We start from the raw sequence: 14,590 nt of genomic DNA on the forward strand, positions 1-14,590 counted from the left end.
GAGAAAGGTCACGCTGCACTCGTCCCAGATTTGGGTCACTATGAGAAGGTCTCTTCTTTGCTTGTACCCAATTTTCACAACACTTACAGAAACACAATGTATTTGAAGGCTTTCACCTCATTCCCCCTGGGTATAGAATCATAGAATAGTTTGGGTTGGATGGGATATTTAAAGCTCATCTAGTCCAACCCCCCTGCAATGAGCAGGGACATCTTCCACTAGATCGGGTTGCTCAGAGCCCCATCCAGTCTGGCCTTGATTTAAATTCACCATCGGGTTGAATGGATTTAAAAGGAAGGGAAAACCAGGGAGCAGTGCAGGGCAGAACACTCATTTGCTTAAGTCATCAGGTAAACACTGGGAAGATTCAATGAATGTACCTATATACGACCTCGCTCCAAAACGCAGACAATGTCACTAAGGACAAAAACCCCAAAACAAACAGCCTGTGGAATATGTTTCTATTCTGCAGTACAACAATTTCTCCTAGAATAAGATTCTCCTTACTTAAATTACCTTTTGAAAGATTGTAGGGATACAGGAATGAGAAACAACAGTGATAACCATGTTAGTCATCAATAAACACACAAAAAGACGTACAGAAGCTCTGTCAGGAGGGCCCAAAGTACTGGTTTTAAATCAGTATCAAAAGACTTGCACATGGCAAGACAATCCCACAGAAATGCACCTGCTGCCTCCTTTCCCATTACAGCCTGACATTGCACTTAGATGGAACTGTCTGCCTTTATATATGTCCAATTTAATTTCTGTTCCTACCAGTAAGCAGCCTGCAAACACAACTGCGTTGGTTGTGTACATTACCAGAAATACAAACATCGGTTGCCAGCGATTCCCAGAAGAGGTTTGGCAAGTATGGGGAATTTGCCTGGTGCCACTGGGACGTGCGGGTCACCTGGGGTGCTCTCACACGGTGAAATAAATCTTCAGCAGTCTGCACCCTGGGTGAAAACACTCAGGCTTGAAAGCACTATGGTTGTTTTCTGCGAGTATCTGCAACACTTGTACAAAGGGAGAAGGGCTCCGTTGTGTGCTCCTGGCTGTGGAAACCCGCTATGAGACGTGCAGAAAGCATCACAAAAGAGTATCGACTGAAATGAACTCACTAAAAACCTCAAGCTACCCTGAAACAGCTCTACAAAGGCTGTAGAAACTAGGTGCAGTCCAGATCCATCTTTTACTCCAAGATTATGCCGAGTCATCTAAATGGAGTACAATTTGTTCATACTTCTACAGCTGTTACATAAATAACCTTATTTTCCATCTTTATTGGAGCTGATCTCTTTTAAAATATACACTCACAACTGCGAACAGCAAGCTTACCTCCCTACTGCTATCATTAAACAATAACGAGGAGCACGACTGTTAATCAAAAGCAGACTCCAATATAAAATCCTCTCAAAACCAGACTGGCCCACTTAAGATATATATTCCTGAAAAGTTTCCAACTGCTGCAATATCCTAATGTGAGCTCCATTAAAAATACAGCTATTCCCACAACCCCCCCACTATGCTTCATTTGCTAGCGACTCTGCTACCGGGTATTTCTTCATGAGAGATTTGTGGATTACTTCTGCAGAAAATTCCTTTCCATCTTTTACTGAGTAGGTGACACGGGCGACTCCTCATCCAGTGACTGGAACCAATAAGGGTGACACTGGGAACTTCTAAAACTAAGCGACAGTGCAAAAACTGTCCCTTACCTACCCGCTTGTTGCCCAAGATCCTTCAAGACAATGTCTCAGTCTTGAATAAATTAGCAACAAATGCTTGAGGACAAGGACAATTTCATTGTTTACAACCTTCTGAAATGCACTGATTTAGCTGGCTGATAGAAGTCGTTCAAACAATGAGTGTTTTCCTTCTTCTTGTAGTTATTATGGGTGCTATGCCCCAACAGAGAGGTGTTTTCTGAACCGGGTTCTGCATTCTCTGTTGAGTTTGGAGATGAGCTGACACAATGAGGATGTCGGGTGTGTGGTTTGCTCGTGTTGGGGTTTTTTGGTGCCGTTTTTTTTCTTCTTAAAGTGTTTTACATATGGGCAAAAAAAAAAAAAGATGGAAAAAATAATAATTTCTTGTAACCACGTTTACATTTGGAATAAAAGCAGCGTTAACTCTTAACACAACTTTTCCCTCGTGAGAGATGCAGCCTTGCCAGCCCTGGATAAGCTCTTAACCTCTAGAACAACTCTTTGTCATAACAACTGCAGCTAGCATAGCAAGTTTTAAAGCCAGAAATCCTCAGGGTACCTCCAAAATACACCAAGAGGCTTTATTAAGCACAAGATTGAGGTTCCCTTAAGGACTCTCTTTAACACAGAAGAGCTGAGGATGGCCATAGCTTTGCAAGCAAGCGAACACAAAGAAGTGAACTCAAAGGGCTCCTGGCACTGGTTTTGGATCGTTCTAAATCTGCAAATTCCTGAAAAATTTGAAGTCAAAGTACAGATATCTTAAAAAATCTCACATACTCTGATGGTTTTATACCTCCGCTTTTGCCAGCTGCACTTCATAGGCCTATAATAGTTATCTATGTAGTGCTATAGTAGCCGCTGAACCACAGGCTGAAATATCACTGAGTAAAGCTGTCAGCTCACAGTGAGCCAAAAAAGTAACAAATCCACAGAAATTCAATTTGCATGCGAAAAAATGTCCCAGGAACTTGTGATACAAGATGGATCTGGATGTCTCCTGCCAACTGCAAAGGACAGGCTGGAGTCCCCAGTGCTAGAACCTGAAGAGTCTCCCCAGCTGGGTAGAGCCCAAGCCCATCCAGGAAGACGCCAATGGTAATTAACTATTAATGGCTTTAAATGCTAATCACCAACTATGATGCAAAACAACAGCAGTGAAGAGTACATATGTCAGGTAACATAAATGCACAGGTTTCCGCTACATTTTCCTGCTAGGAACAGACACTGTGTGATGCTGGTTGAGGATCTAGCACCTTGTCTCTTGAGCAATAAGCTCTGCAGCTGTCTTTCCAAGGTGGCACCTTAGAAAGGATATAGCTAATATTGCCAACTGCGTGTGAAACAGATATCCCTTAGAGGAGGCCCGCAAAATAATGTTTTGATTGGATTCTTCAGATCAGGAAGTTATTTGAAAAATTTAACCTTTGGAATTTCACACTTCGACACCAAAGCATGAGGAAAGATTCATGAAATGCTGGATCAAGCTTGTGCCTCAAACAGCAGCACATTGGGAAGACAGTAGGCAGGAGTACATCAGCATGGTTCTTAGTTGCTTTTATTACTCATCTTCACTAAAAAGATTCTGCAAGCATCTCCTTGCATGACAATCAAAAGCCTTAAAAGTGGAGATAGTTCCAGCTACCAGACTGGACATGTCTTCTTCAGAGATATCTCATGTTTTAAACAAACATTGTAGCCCAGAGACAATGCTGAGATTTCCTGCGCCAGCCACCTGTCCGCTCGAAGGACACGGAGGGGTTTTCTGCAGGCTCCTTATGCCACTCGCTCCCACTCAGATCCTCGTGTCCCTCCCCCCCACTCAGATCCTCGTGTCCCTCCCCAGCTGATCGTAACTGCATCAAAAACCAACCAGACCTGTTTTCCTGCCTGCACTTCCTTCTGAGCCACACGGTTTCCTCAGAATAAACACCACAGGTATTTCCATGGTGGTTCTTTCCACAATGATGTAAAAAATGGTCCCTGGGACACTCACCGACATCAAAACCGGCTTTTCCCTTGGCCTGTGATGGAGCGTGGGCACCGCTGTCATGGATGCTCAAAGGAGAGAGAGGCAGAGGGCACAATGCTCTCAAAGGCGGCTCCAGCTCAGAGCATCTTCTCATTGAGAGGAGTCCAGGGGGGAACAAGCCCAACGCAGGACACATGGTTCCAGTGAAAAGGTGGAGACCTGGCACACAAGGGGCTGCTGTGAGCAGGCTCCCACTTAATGGTTTATGGAAAACGAGACCTGGGGGTGAACACCAGCCTTTGAGTGGGGACAGCCCCCAAGGGCTGTGCTCATCTGTCTGCCTCTTGGGTTTTCTCATCTGAGATTCAACTGGAGGAAAGGGGAGGGGTGTATAATGACCTGAGATGGATGTAAAACTTTCAAAAGCACCAAAACCCACACTGGATTTCCCATCCTATAAATTCTGGATACAAGCCAAGCAAACCTTGACTTTTATTCTCAGGACAACAGACACGACCTGTCCCCTACTCCTTCCCAGTTTCTTCATATCTCTTCTAAAACACATTGGTGAAGTTTATTTCGGGCAACTGAAATGGGAGAAAGGTTCCTGCACCTTCCACTTTTGTTCTATTTGAAAAACAAAGCTTTGCAAAGCTTCTCTACGCAGAGTGACCCTGTAGTTTGATCCATTTTACCTTTCATTCCCAGCTGCCTGGTTTTCCTGGGAAAAGGAGGTGTTATCTTTAACTGCAGAAGCATCCTCTGTCTACTCAGGTACGTACATCAGAGATCACCTTTGAAATAACAGGGTATCCTGGGAGAGAGAACTGCGCCTGCTCCTGGGTTATACAGGTACAGACAAGCCCTGAAAGCCTGGCTTTGACATGACCTTTTGTATATTCCGCAACCTTCACACAAGATGAGGGAATGGCAGTGAAAACCTTCATGTGGGGGCTCTGGGAAGCCAACACAGGCCTGACACAGCCCCTGGGAGAAGAACGAGTCAGAAATGAACAAGCCAAGAGGACGCAGGTGTTCACTTTGTGTCCTCTGCCTCACGTCTGGACAAAGAAGAGCATGAAGCAACAAAGCAGGGAAGACTGGCAAAGCACATGAATGAAGTCCACTCAGAAGACAGCTTTTTAAAAATATCTATTTGTTTTTATGGGGTTTTTTTGTTTGTTTTCCTCAGTTGGACTGCATGAGAAGCACCTTGTTCCAAAGAGGCTTGATGGGGCAACAGGGCAGCGCTGCAGTCGCCCTCCTATGCACCACGTGGGGATTGTTAGCAGTGATGCTACAGAGCTCTCGTGATCAAGTAATGTACCAGTTACACCTAGAACTGGACCTTACAAGCAAAGGATCCCTTCTGCACCAGTACATCTCCTTATAGATCGGAGAAAGAGGTCTCATAAAGCATTTTCTGCAGCTGAGGTCGGAGACACAGGCAGAGCGCGGCCACATCCCCAACCGGCAGGTTTATCAACGAGTGCCAAATATGAGCGAGAGCCCTGCAGTGGCTTTGCGAAATCACTGGGAAAGAAGAATTCTTGTTCGAACAGATATTTTCCTTGAACGCTTTCTCCAAACGGCTTATGGATGAAGAGGAAAACGGAGATGTATGTACCACAAACCAGCTCTGTGAATGGTATCGCGCAGCATCTAAAACCCATGCATATGTGAACAGGAGAGGCTCAGAAGCTGGAGTTTCAACACCTCAGATAATTCAAGTGACGAAGCAGAAAGAACAGAGTCCAGCTTGGGATCTCTCAAGAAGTTTAAATGTTATGTGAAACAGAACACCAGTTTTTCCTTAATCTTGCCTCAAAACTGCTATTGTACAGTATAATTGGAAATAAATTTATTTGCCTCAGATTTTCTTTCATCTCTCTTTTTTTTTTAATCAGTTTTATAGCCCTGTGATACTATTCTGTACAATTCACTGGCCACATTGCACAGAATGAAATCAACCTCAAAAAGAGAGAACGACATTTGACAATATGATATCATCATATTGTGATGATTAACAAGAGCAAGAAAAACTAAATACACCCCAAAAAATCACTTTATCTTCTTTGTTAGTGGTGGATAGGCTAATCAAATCATGCAGTATTTCTAAACCAAGTCTGTTACTGGATCTCATCAAACTAAATGAGCAGAACTTGGATAGCAGAGTAAGCTTGCAAAAGGGAAGTTCCTTAAGTCAGAATCATCAAGATTTGGCTTCTGGAGCTTTACTTTCTGTTCTGTTGGCTTACGGCATAGTAAAAGTACAAATAAGGCAGAACAGAAAGCTTAAAAGGCAATGAGAAGAATAACGCAACTTACAAGGCACACTGTGTTCATCTGACAATTCCCAGCATCCTATAAACTCCAAAAAGCGCTTCAGCCAGTGACCTTCAAAAAACTGGATTCTTCTACCCAGTGATGGTGCATTCAAGGTCAAAGTCTCACTAGACTTCAGTCTGCAAGAGTGGCATATCGGCTATTCAGCTGTAACTCCTGGAACGACAGGAGACAGCTGAGATCTGCTCAAATCAAATTACAGCTCTGATTATGCAAAACACCACGGTTCTGCATTTCCTAAGACTACTAAGACTACTTCGGAGTGCAGCTTGAAGATATCTGCTCTAATGTTTCTGAAAACAGGCAATTAAAACAACATGAGAAAAACTAGTTTATTACTCTGCTCGCATTTGTTAAAGCATACTTCGTGACAAATTATATATATGAATGTGTCAACAGATGAACATAAAGACTGAGAAGTTATTTCGTAAAATATATCTCATACCGTCAGGGAGTTGTTTACAGGACAAAGCATCATCAAGATCTTTGGCAGTTGATGGGTCGATGGTAAAAATGCATTCTTTCCTATCCAAGGGAAAAAGAAGAAAAGAGAAATTTATCTTCCAGTCATGAAGAAGATATCAAAACACAGAGAGCATCAGAGACATCCAGACAACAACAGCCACGTTTTCAGAAGATTCTGTCTGTTAAAACATCTTCCAATCTGATCTGAAAGTAAATCTAATTTTAAAAGAAATAAGGGTTTCAGAGAAGTGACTCTCCTTGTTGTTTTGTGGGGGTTTTTTATTCGTTTTGGTTTAACTGCTTGGTCTTAACAGCTTCCATCTCATTACTGATTTTCCTCCACAAAAACTAAACAACTTAGCCATCAAGTTCACCCCAAAGAAACAAGCATGAAAGAGTCTTGATGCCTTGCAGCTAGAGTAAAAATAGATTGTTCCTAATTGCAAAGCTAAATGGAACACAAATAACCCCCATGCCCGGGCGTAAGAGCAGTTATCTCAGCACCTGAAACTCCACGAGCCCAGCTGGCATGGAGCAGAGGCACTGGAACATCTACAAAACACGCTGAATAATAACAAAAGTGGGAGTTCTGGTCTCAGCAAAGACACCCAAGAGGTGCGGTACTTTCTAACATCCACGTTGCCCGTCGTGCGCCAAAGGGAAAAGCAGGTTCAATAGGAAACAGTGTGAAAAGCTGTAGAATGAAAGAGTCCCAACTCAGCTAATTAGAGCTAGCAAATCAGCTTGGTGCTTAGGAAAAGCTGAATGCCCTCTGTGTACGCTGTTCTAGGTGTTAGCTGGAATAGGCAGCCCTGCCCTGGAAGGCTTACAGACAGACAGACAGACATACACCTGACAGCAGAGGGGGACAGGGACACCAGGAACACACCAAGATGGATCACAGAAATGGTCTGGGGCCAAGGAGATGAGACAGAAGAGCGCATTTAACTCAAGGATCCTCATGTTTAATAGAGCGGGGCCTGGCACCAGCGAGACCCAAAATCTGAAGCACTCGACACCAAAACTTCCTAAACTGCTCCAGGGCTTCTCTCTGTCCTGGGCTGCCCTACAGCAACTCCTTGCCCGGGCCCCTGGGCTACAGCAACATGTGGAACACGGGACTGGGGCTGAAGAGCAGTGAAGACAGTAAAGGAATGGGTCTGTTGGGTTTTTTTGCTCCTATCTCAACCTTTTGAATGCGTTCAGCCCCTCCCTAGTTAAAAGATCCCCAAGCACAATGGTGCAGGCTGGGGCTGTGCCAAGGCAGAGCTCACACCGCTGCTTCTTGTCTCGTATCACGACGGCAACTCCCTTCTAGAGATGTATAATGAAAACACATATAACTTCTCTCACTGCATAACCACCCATATACTCCTGGGGTAGGAGAGGCGGGAGGGGAAAAATTACAGCGCGCTTTTAAAGGCGCAAGTGTCACATGGAATTAGCAGGTCTTAGTCTTTTTGCACGGGCGCCCACACAGCGAGAGCAATGTCTCTATATTCACAGGCCTATCACTTCGGTACTAAAATGCTCTGGGTGGTATCGGTTGGTGTCAAACAGCTGGCAGCGCGTATTTATATAATTCCACCAGGCACACTAAATAGAGATTTTCAAAGACATAAAAATCAGTAAAGCACTTCATTGCCTCTGAGACTTGGAAATTCTTTTAGAATATTCTAGCTTTCAGATCGGACAGCAAAGCTGCTTTAATACCCAGATGCACATTAGTTTCTGGTGCTTCACGTGCATCTAAACAAATCAGAGCTCATGACACTGAAAGATATAAAATCTTTCCAACTACACCAGGACTTTGATCGGTTGCTGCCTAGCTATCCAGCACTGGGAATCAAATTTTAAGGGCTTGCAAACAACCTTACTTGCTTAAATATACCTTAAAATTCCACCTAAGGATGGAATTTCAGGACACTTCCACCCCAGGGGACTGTGCAACTATCTATAGGGAGCCACACGTATGCAGATACAGACACCTATACCACAAGCAGTACGTAGGCTTGTGTGCGTATTGATACACCAGGTCCCACCAACTCACAGGCTATAAAGGCAACAGCATCCTGGCACTGTGACTGCCCCCCAGCCACATCTAGTAAATCTTCCTCTAAGTTACTTAATTTAAATGAGCAAACAGCACCAAACGGACACTAATGGCTTGCTTTATCTGACAAGCAAGCAAGGAAAAGATTTAAGAGCTTCTTCAAAGAGAATGTGGGTTCTTGTGTCAGGAGAATCGATAGCTTATCCCAGATGTTCAGGCCTGCAACCACAAGCATCTGCCACCCATTGCGAATCGTAGCTCCAGGCAGCTCAAAAATTAGCAGATTGGTTTTTTCAACGAAGTGCATATTTGCAGTCTGCCCTGGAAAGAAGTGAGCATAAATACACGGGTGCCAAATTCTGAACACATTTATACAATGGCAGCAACTAACGGGCTGCTTTGCTGGGATGTATTTGGCCAGTCAAATCCACTGCGGAGGTCAGCGGCGGCCCCAGTTCAGTGAGCTCAAAACTGGGGGGACGGCGGGGTGGCCTCCAGGCCCCCGTGCACAGCCCATTGCCCTTCGGGACACGCTGGCCGGGTTCTGAGCAGCCTCTCAGCACGCAAACTGCAGGCACAGACACAGCTTGCCGTCTGGGATGCTTAAACTCACAGACGCGAAGCTGAAGAGGGGTCCAGACAAATACTGATTTAGCATTCCTATGTGCAGCACAGCTGGGCTGTGTTTTACCATCAGGCTCAGATCCACTTGTTTAAAGCTACTCAGGGGACTTGGACTTGTAGCTTGTCACAGGCAGTTTATTCTGGGCACAGACTGCAAGGTGAGGCAAGACAGTCACTGAGCGAGGAACTCACGGAATGATCCTCCCTGGCATAAGGACTCTGCAGAAGTGCTGCAGAGCCGGTGGGCAGGTAATCAATGGGACAAGAGAAGCCGATCTGCAAGCAAAGCTCAAAGTTCATGGCAGTGCGATAATCCTGGCACACAGGAGTACACTTCGCTGAAGTTTTCTAAGTGAATCCCGCTCGCCAGTAACTGCATTTATTAAGTGTGATGAATTTTATTTCTGGTACTGGGTTTTTATTACTGGAGAAGTTTCAGACAGCTATAGGAACCGCGGCTGGCATGTGGGACAGAAAACAACCCAGCCAGCGATGGGAGCGCAGCACCCGCATCCGTGCTCCCGCGGGGCAAGGTCCCCAAGGAAGGCACCTCTCATATCTCCTCCTGCTCTTCCCCCAGCCCTGCCGCTATCACCTTTAACCTCCATCACGCTGCATCTCTCATCCCAGAGAGAACGGGCACAAGGCAAAGAAAAGCGAGAGGAGGAAGGGCTGGGTGCCCCGGCGCTGCCAGCTGTCCCCTCCCTTGGCACCCACTCCTGTGCAAACCTCCAGGAGGCAGCTGACAAAAACCATCTGGGTGAAGAAATAACATTGCTCCCAGCTATGTGGCAAGTCCGCCCTGTGCAGAGGAAGGAGCCGTCCAAATTCCTCCCCTGACCATACCGCCTGGCTGTACAATGCCCCAAGGCTGTGGCAAAAGGGATCTCAAAGATCAGACCACATTTCTGACCATAAATGATAACAAAACCAAACTGCAGTGGGGTGGATGACTAAACCTCAAGGCAACAGTACTTTTTATGCACCTGCTAACAGAGATGTTGCTTAAGTACAAACAAATGGCCCAGCTACTGTACGTACATTTGCACTGACCACAGGTAAATACAAATTGGCAGCTGCCTCCAGCTTCTGGAGGGTCACCAATGAGACCTGGTGGGTTAAGGAGCTTGATCACCCCTCCCATTCTTTATAAGCCCCGAAGGAGCCATCTTTCATTGTCACTACACCTAATAAAAATCTGTTTTACTCATTTCAAATTGTCAAAACATACTTTATAAAAGTAACGCGATGTTCCAAGCCCACTCCTTCCAACATACACACAACTCGGTGAGTTAAAGGAAACCGGTTTAGGAGATAGAGACACACAGAGAGTTAAGAGATTTTCTGGTCTTTATGTGGGAAAGGACTACGGATAAACATGTGCCTTTAAGAAACCCCCAGCGGTGATCAAAAATAAACATTTCAGCGTGGAAACTTCCCCTTTCTACAAGAGCCTCTTAGTCCAAAATGTATGTTTAATGCAGGTTTACAGAGGTGGACAATGGCTGCAGAGGTTTGGGAGGACCAGGGGACAACTGGCACTGAGCGTGGTGGAGCAAGAGTCAGGACAGCAGGTGCCACGCAACCTGCCAGCCTGCAAACCAACCATCTAGGGGGAAAAACTGCAGAATAGAGCACTTAGTTTATTAGACAGTAACGACGGCTTGCACATATACAGGCTGGTATATCAATCGCAATTTGAGGAAAGCTAATTAAGTGCAGTGCTTCTTTGCACAGCTTAAGGGAGCCTAATTAAAGCGGACAAGCGTGTCTGCAGAGCAGTTAGTCTTTTTACCTTTAACACGACCTAAAGTAAATGGCTCATGCAGCAGTAGAGGTAAGATAAGTAGTCTGTTGGTGAGCTGGAATTACCACCATGGTAATTAAAACCTTCACAGATCACAGGACTGCAACAGCAGTTTGTTTTTCTTTGTGCAAATACGTACATCTACGCAAAGGCATTCGCAAGAATCAGCAGAGAAAATACTGTACAGTTGGTGCTGCAAGGTTTGGTACAATATACCTATTTTTGCCAGCTAAACTGTTCGGAATTCAACATATCAGTTAGTTTAGCCATAATATATAAACACCTAGGAGATCACAAGTCCCAGTGTTCAGGGCTCCATCCTCACTAAGTGGAAGGCTATGTGGGTCAAGACGGAGCATTGCATTTGTAAGCCATGGGCTCGGGCTGTATTAGAGGCAAGGTTCCTGGCATGGCCAATTGTAGGGCAAAGCTTGGGTGCTACCAGCGTGATTTTAAGCACCAGCAGACAAAGCAGTGCCGTGTAACCACGCAAATCCTCCTCACATAACCAGACAGCCTTCCCAGGCAGCAGCGCAGAGATGAGTCAACCCACAGCTCTGATTTTCTCCACTCTAACAAATGCCAACGACCATGAAATAACCATTCAGAGAAAAGCATGTACCCGGTAGAGCATCAGGAAACCCTCGGTGAACTAAGACTTTTGTCCTTACCAGCTGAAGTGACCATTGGCAAGAGACAGAGTCCTAAAGAAGAGAGGACAAGCCAGATACGCAGGAACCAGGGAGAGCAGCGATGGAGAAAGGGCATCCCAGACACCACGAGCAGAAGCCGGCTGGGCAGCCCAACCATGTCCACGTTCTGTGAGCTGCACGTCACCACCCCTGCCAGCCCTGCCGCAGCCACCACCAGCTCAGGTCACTCGGATGGAAGCCCAAACTTTACCATTTGCCTGAAGTTGGACTGCTCAGGGCTGAGGCCACGGGTACAATTCAGGTTGCCAAGTCTCACAAGAGAGAAAAAGGGAGCTGAGCGTCTCTGCAAGCAAACCAGAGCATCTGAGGAAGGCACTGAGCAAGGAACCCCAAAGGCCTCCAGCAGAAGATCCAGGAAAAGGGTCTTGGGTAGAATTAAGGTGCCTGAACTTAATTACCTTATTTACCTCCCCATCCTGACTGTCTCCCAGACTTTCAGACTGAATCAGACTCCTGCAGTGTTTAGCGGTCACTCATAAAACCAACCCATCCAAAACAACTACAAAAGAGAACAAAGAACCCATGGCGTTCACTAGCACGAAAAAGGTGCCTGAAACCCGCTGCCTGTGAATTCCCAGCACGCAACCACCGTGCAACTGAAAATTCAAGCGTATCAGAGGCTGCCGCCCACACATGGACCATCCTGCCCTGCCCAGGCTTGGTGCTTACAGCCCGTGGTCCCTCTGGTCACCCAGCAGCTCCCGAAGCATCACCATAAACCTCCAGATTGCTGCAGCTGGAGGTGAGACAGTAACAGCCATCATTATGTTTATTAAAGTTTAGGCAGTACGAGCCTTCCTTAAACTTGAGTCTATCAGTGCTAAGACATTTACAGTGCAAGCGAGTGCATGTCTAGACACTTACAATGCATTTACATTCTTCTACGGACTCCTTAGATTGTCCTGTTCTCTCCACTTTGTGAGTACACACAATAGCCTGGTGGGAGTGAAAGCTCAGCCTCCTGGTTTACCCTTATTAACTTCAGCTCAAAGCTTAAAATTAAGCACAGCAAAGGCACTTTTAGAATCTTTAAGCTCTTCAGGTCATTTGTAAGACCCTGCTGAGCTCCGTCTTGCAAAACTTAACCAGACATCATTTCTCAGAGCTGGAAACAGTTGTTTTAATTCGGGAACAGGCATCCTAGAGCTGTCAGCTCACTCCAACGAATGCAACTAACATTTTTTCACACAACAGTCCAATTGTTATGGCAACCAGAAAAATCAATCTCATTCTTCAATCGCAAGTAAACCCAGCTCAACCACAACGTCTGCGCAGGTTCGTTATAAAGTGCCAATAAGCATGGGACCAATTCCACTGATCTTCATCACTCAAATGAGGATGAAGTACTCCTCTCCAAGAGAAATTTCAGAGAACAATCAGTGCCTGAACATTTTAGAGACCTCAACAACCCACTCCTAAAAGGCATCTATTACGTGTAGTGTCTACCACATTTGTCACACTTGATGCTGGCAGATTTTAGTTAAAAGCCCAGAGTGGCTGCTTCCAAGACAGACTCTTAAAAGGAATATGTTACAAAAATATGCATGTAACAGAAGTACCCTGACAAATCTCTGACGGCACTCCGAAAGTCCTGTAACATACCAACAGAGATACTTGACACATTACAAAACTCCTTTTGCATGGTGCATAAATTTCAAAATGAACTGAAATTACAAAATTATTGGAAGCAAACACTGCCCTCTCCAAACACTAATTGTTATAAGCCCCACAAAAATCCAGCCCAGCATAAAATGCACTGAAAGGCCAACTTTCTCCATCAAGCCAATACTGTTCTTTTTAATTTCTCTGTGTTTATGTTTTAGCTAATGTCCTGTTCTGGTTCAGAAAACAGACTTTGGTCCAAGAGAGCAGCTGACAATGACTCCTGATGTATTACACATCTTCAACAATAAACATTTACATTTTCACCAAGGTCTGCTCGCTGGATTGCCGAACCAGAATCAATTATTCCTTCTATATGTTTACGGCCTGCCAGTAAGGAGGAAGAATGAAAAAAGAGCACTGCAGTCTTGTAACATACCTAAAAGCCAATACCTAAAAGTCTTGAAAAGCCAACATATATATAAAATGAGATCAGAGTCCCGGAGAGGCTGAGTACCAGCAGTATTTCCTACAAGTCATGCTGTAATTGTGCCACAAATATAATGAGGTCTCTGCACCGCCACTATCCCACGCAAGAAGGTGGAGTGTAATTGAAAATGCACTTGCATTATATAAACTACTTTAATCATAGATGCACAGAGCTAGAAATGGAAGAGACATTAGGTCATCCAACCCCCATAGGTCACAGCCAGACTGCTCATGACAATACATTCACAAGGACTTTCTCCAATATAGTATTAAGCATCTTTAGCAATGGAGTTTCCAACACTTAATTTAGCAGTCTAAGCTACAGCTTATTTTAGGTAGAACAAGAAAGCTTTCCTCTTTGTTTTACCTTACTTGTCCTCATAACACCCCTTTCTATCCTCCCACCACCTTAAATGATTCTAATTTTTTTCATTTCGGTCCACATATTTTAACTATCAACTCCTATGTCTTTCAAAAACTTCTAGTTTCAGTCTTGGCAAATACACATTGAACAGTTAATCCTTCCTTGTAAATCAATCCCTCATCTCCCAGAATATTTTCGTTCGTTTTTTTCCAGAGTGCCCCCTTTCTTATCTGTGCTCTAGTATCTCCAAGCACAACTCTGCCTCATACAGAATACCTGCATATGTGTGATCTATATTATCATTCTTATTTCTTTTTAGAGACTGAGGGTCTGAGAATAACCTGGGAACAAGGATCCAAACACCCAAAAGGCTTCAGTGCAGATGGAGAGGTCAAAAAGTGCTTCAGACCACTCGGCTCCCAGTGTTCAGGATTAGAATGGAG

General features: G+C 44.9%; 1 protein-coding gene across 1 annotated transcript in view; it reads right to left on the minus strand.

The window, feature by feature from the left end:
* The window catches only part of DIS3L2 (DIS3 like 3'-5' exoribonuclease 2), a 190,175-nt gene that overhangs the window by 89,475 nt on the left and 86,110 nt on the right, over nt 1-14,590 (minus strand). Inside the window, exon 11 of the mRNA XM_080350020.1 lies at nt 6,476-6,555. Coding sequence (XP_080206146.1) covers nt 6,476-6,555 — 80 coding nt within the window. The remainder of the gene's footprint in view (nt 1-6,475; nt 6,556-14,590) is intronic.

Source organism: Nesoenas mayeri (assembly GCF_963082525.1).
Source record: "Nesoenas mayeri genome assembly, chromosome: 9".
Classification (NCBI taxonomy): Eukaryota; Metazoa; Chordata; class Aves; order Columbiformes; family Columbidae; genus Nesoenas; species Nesoenas mayeri.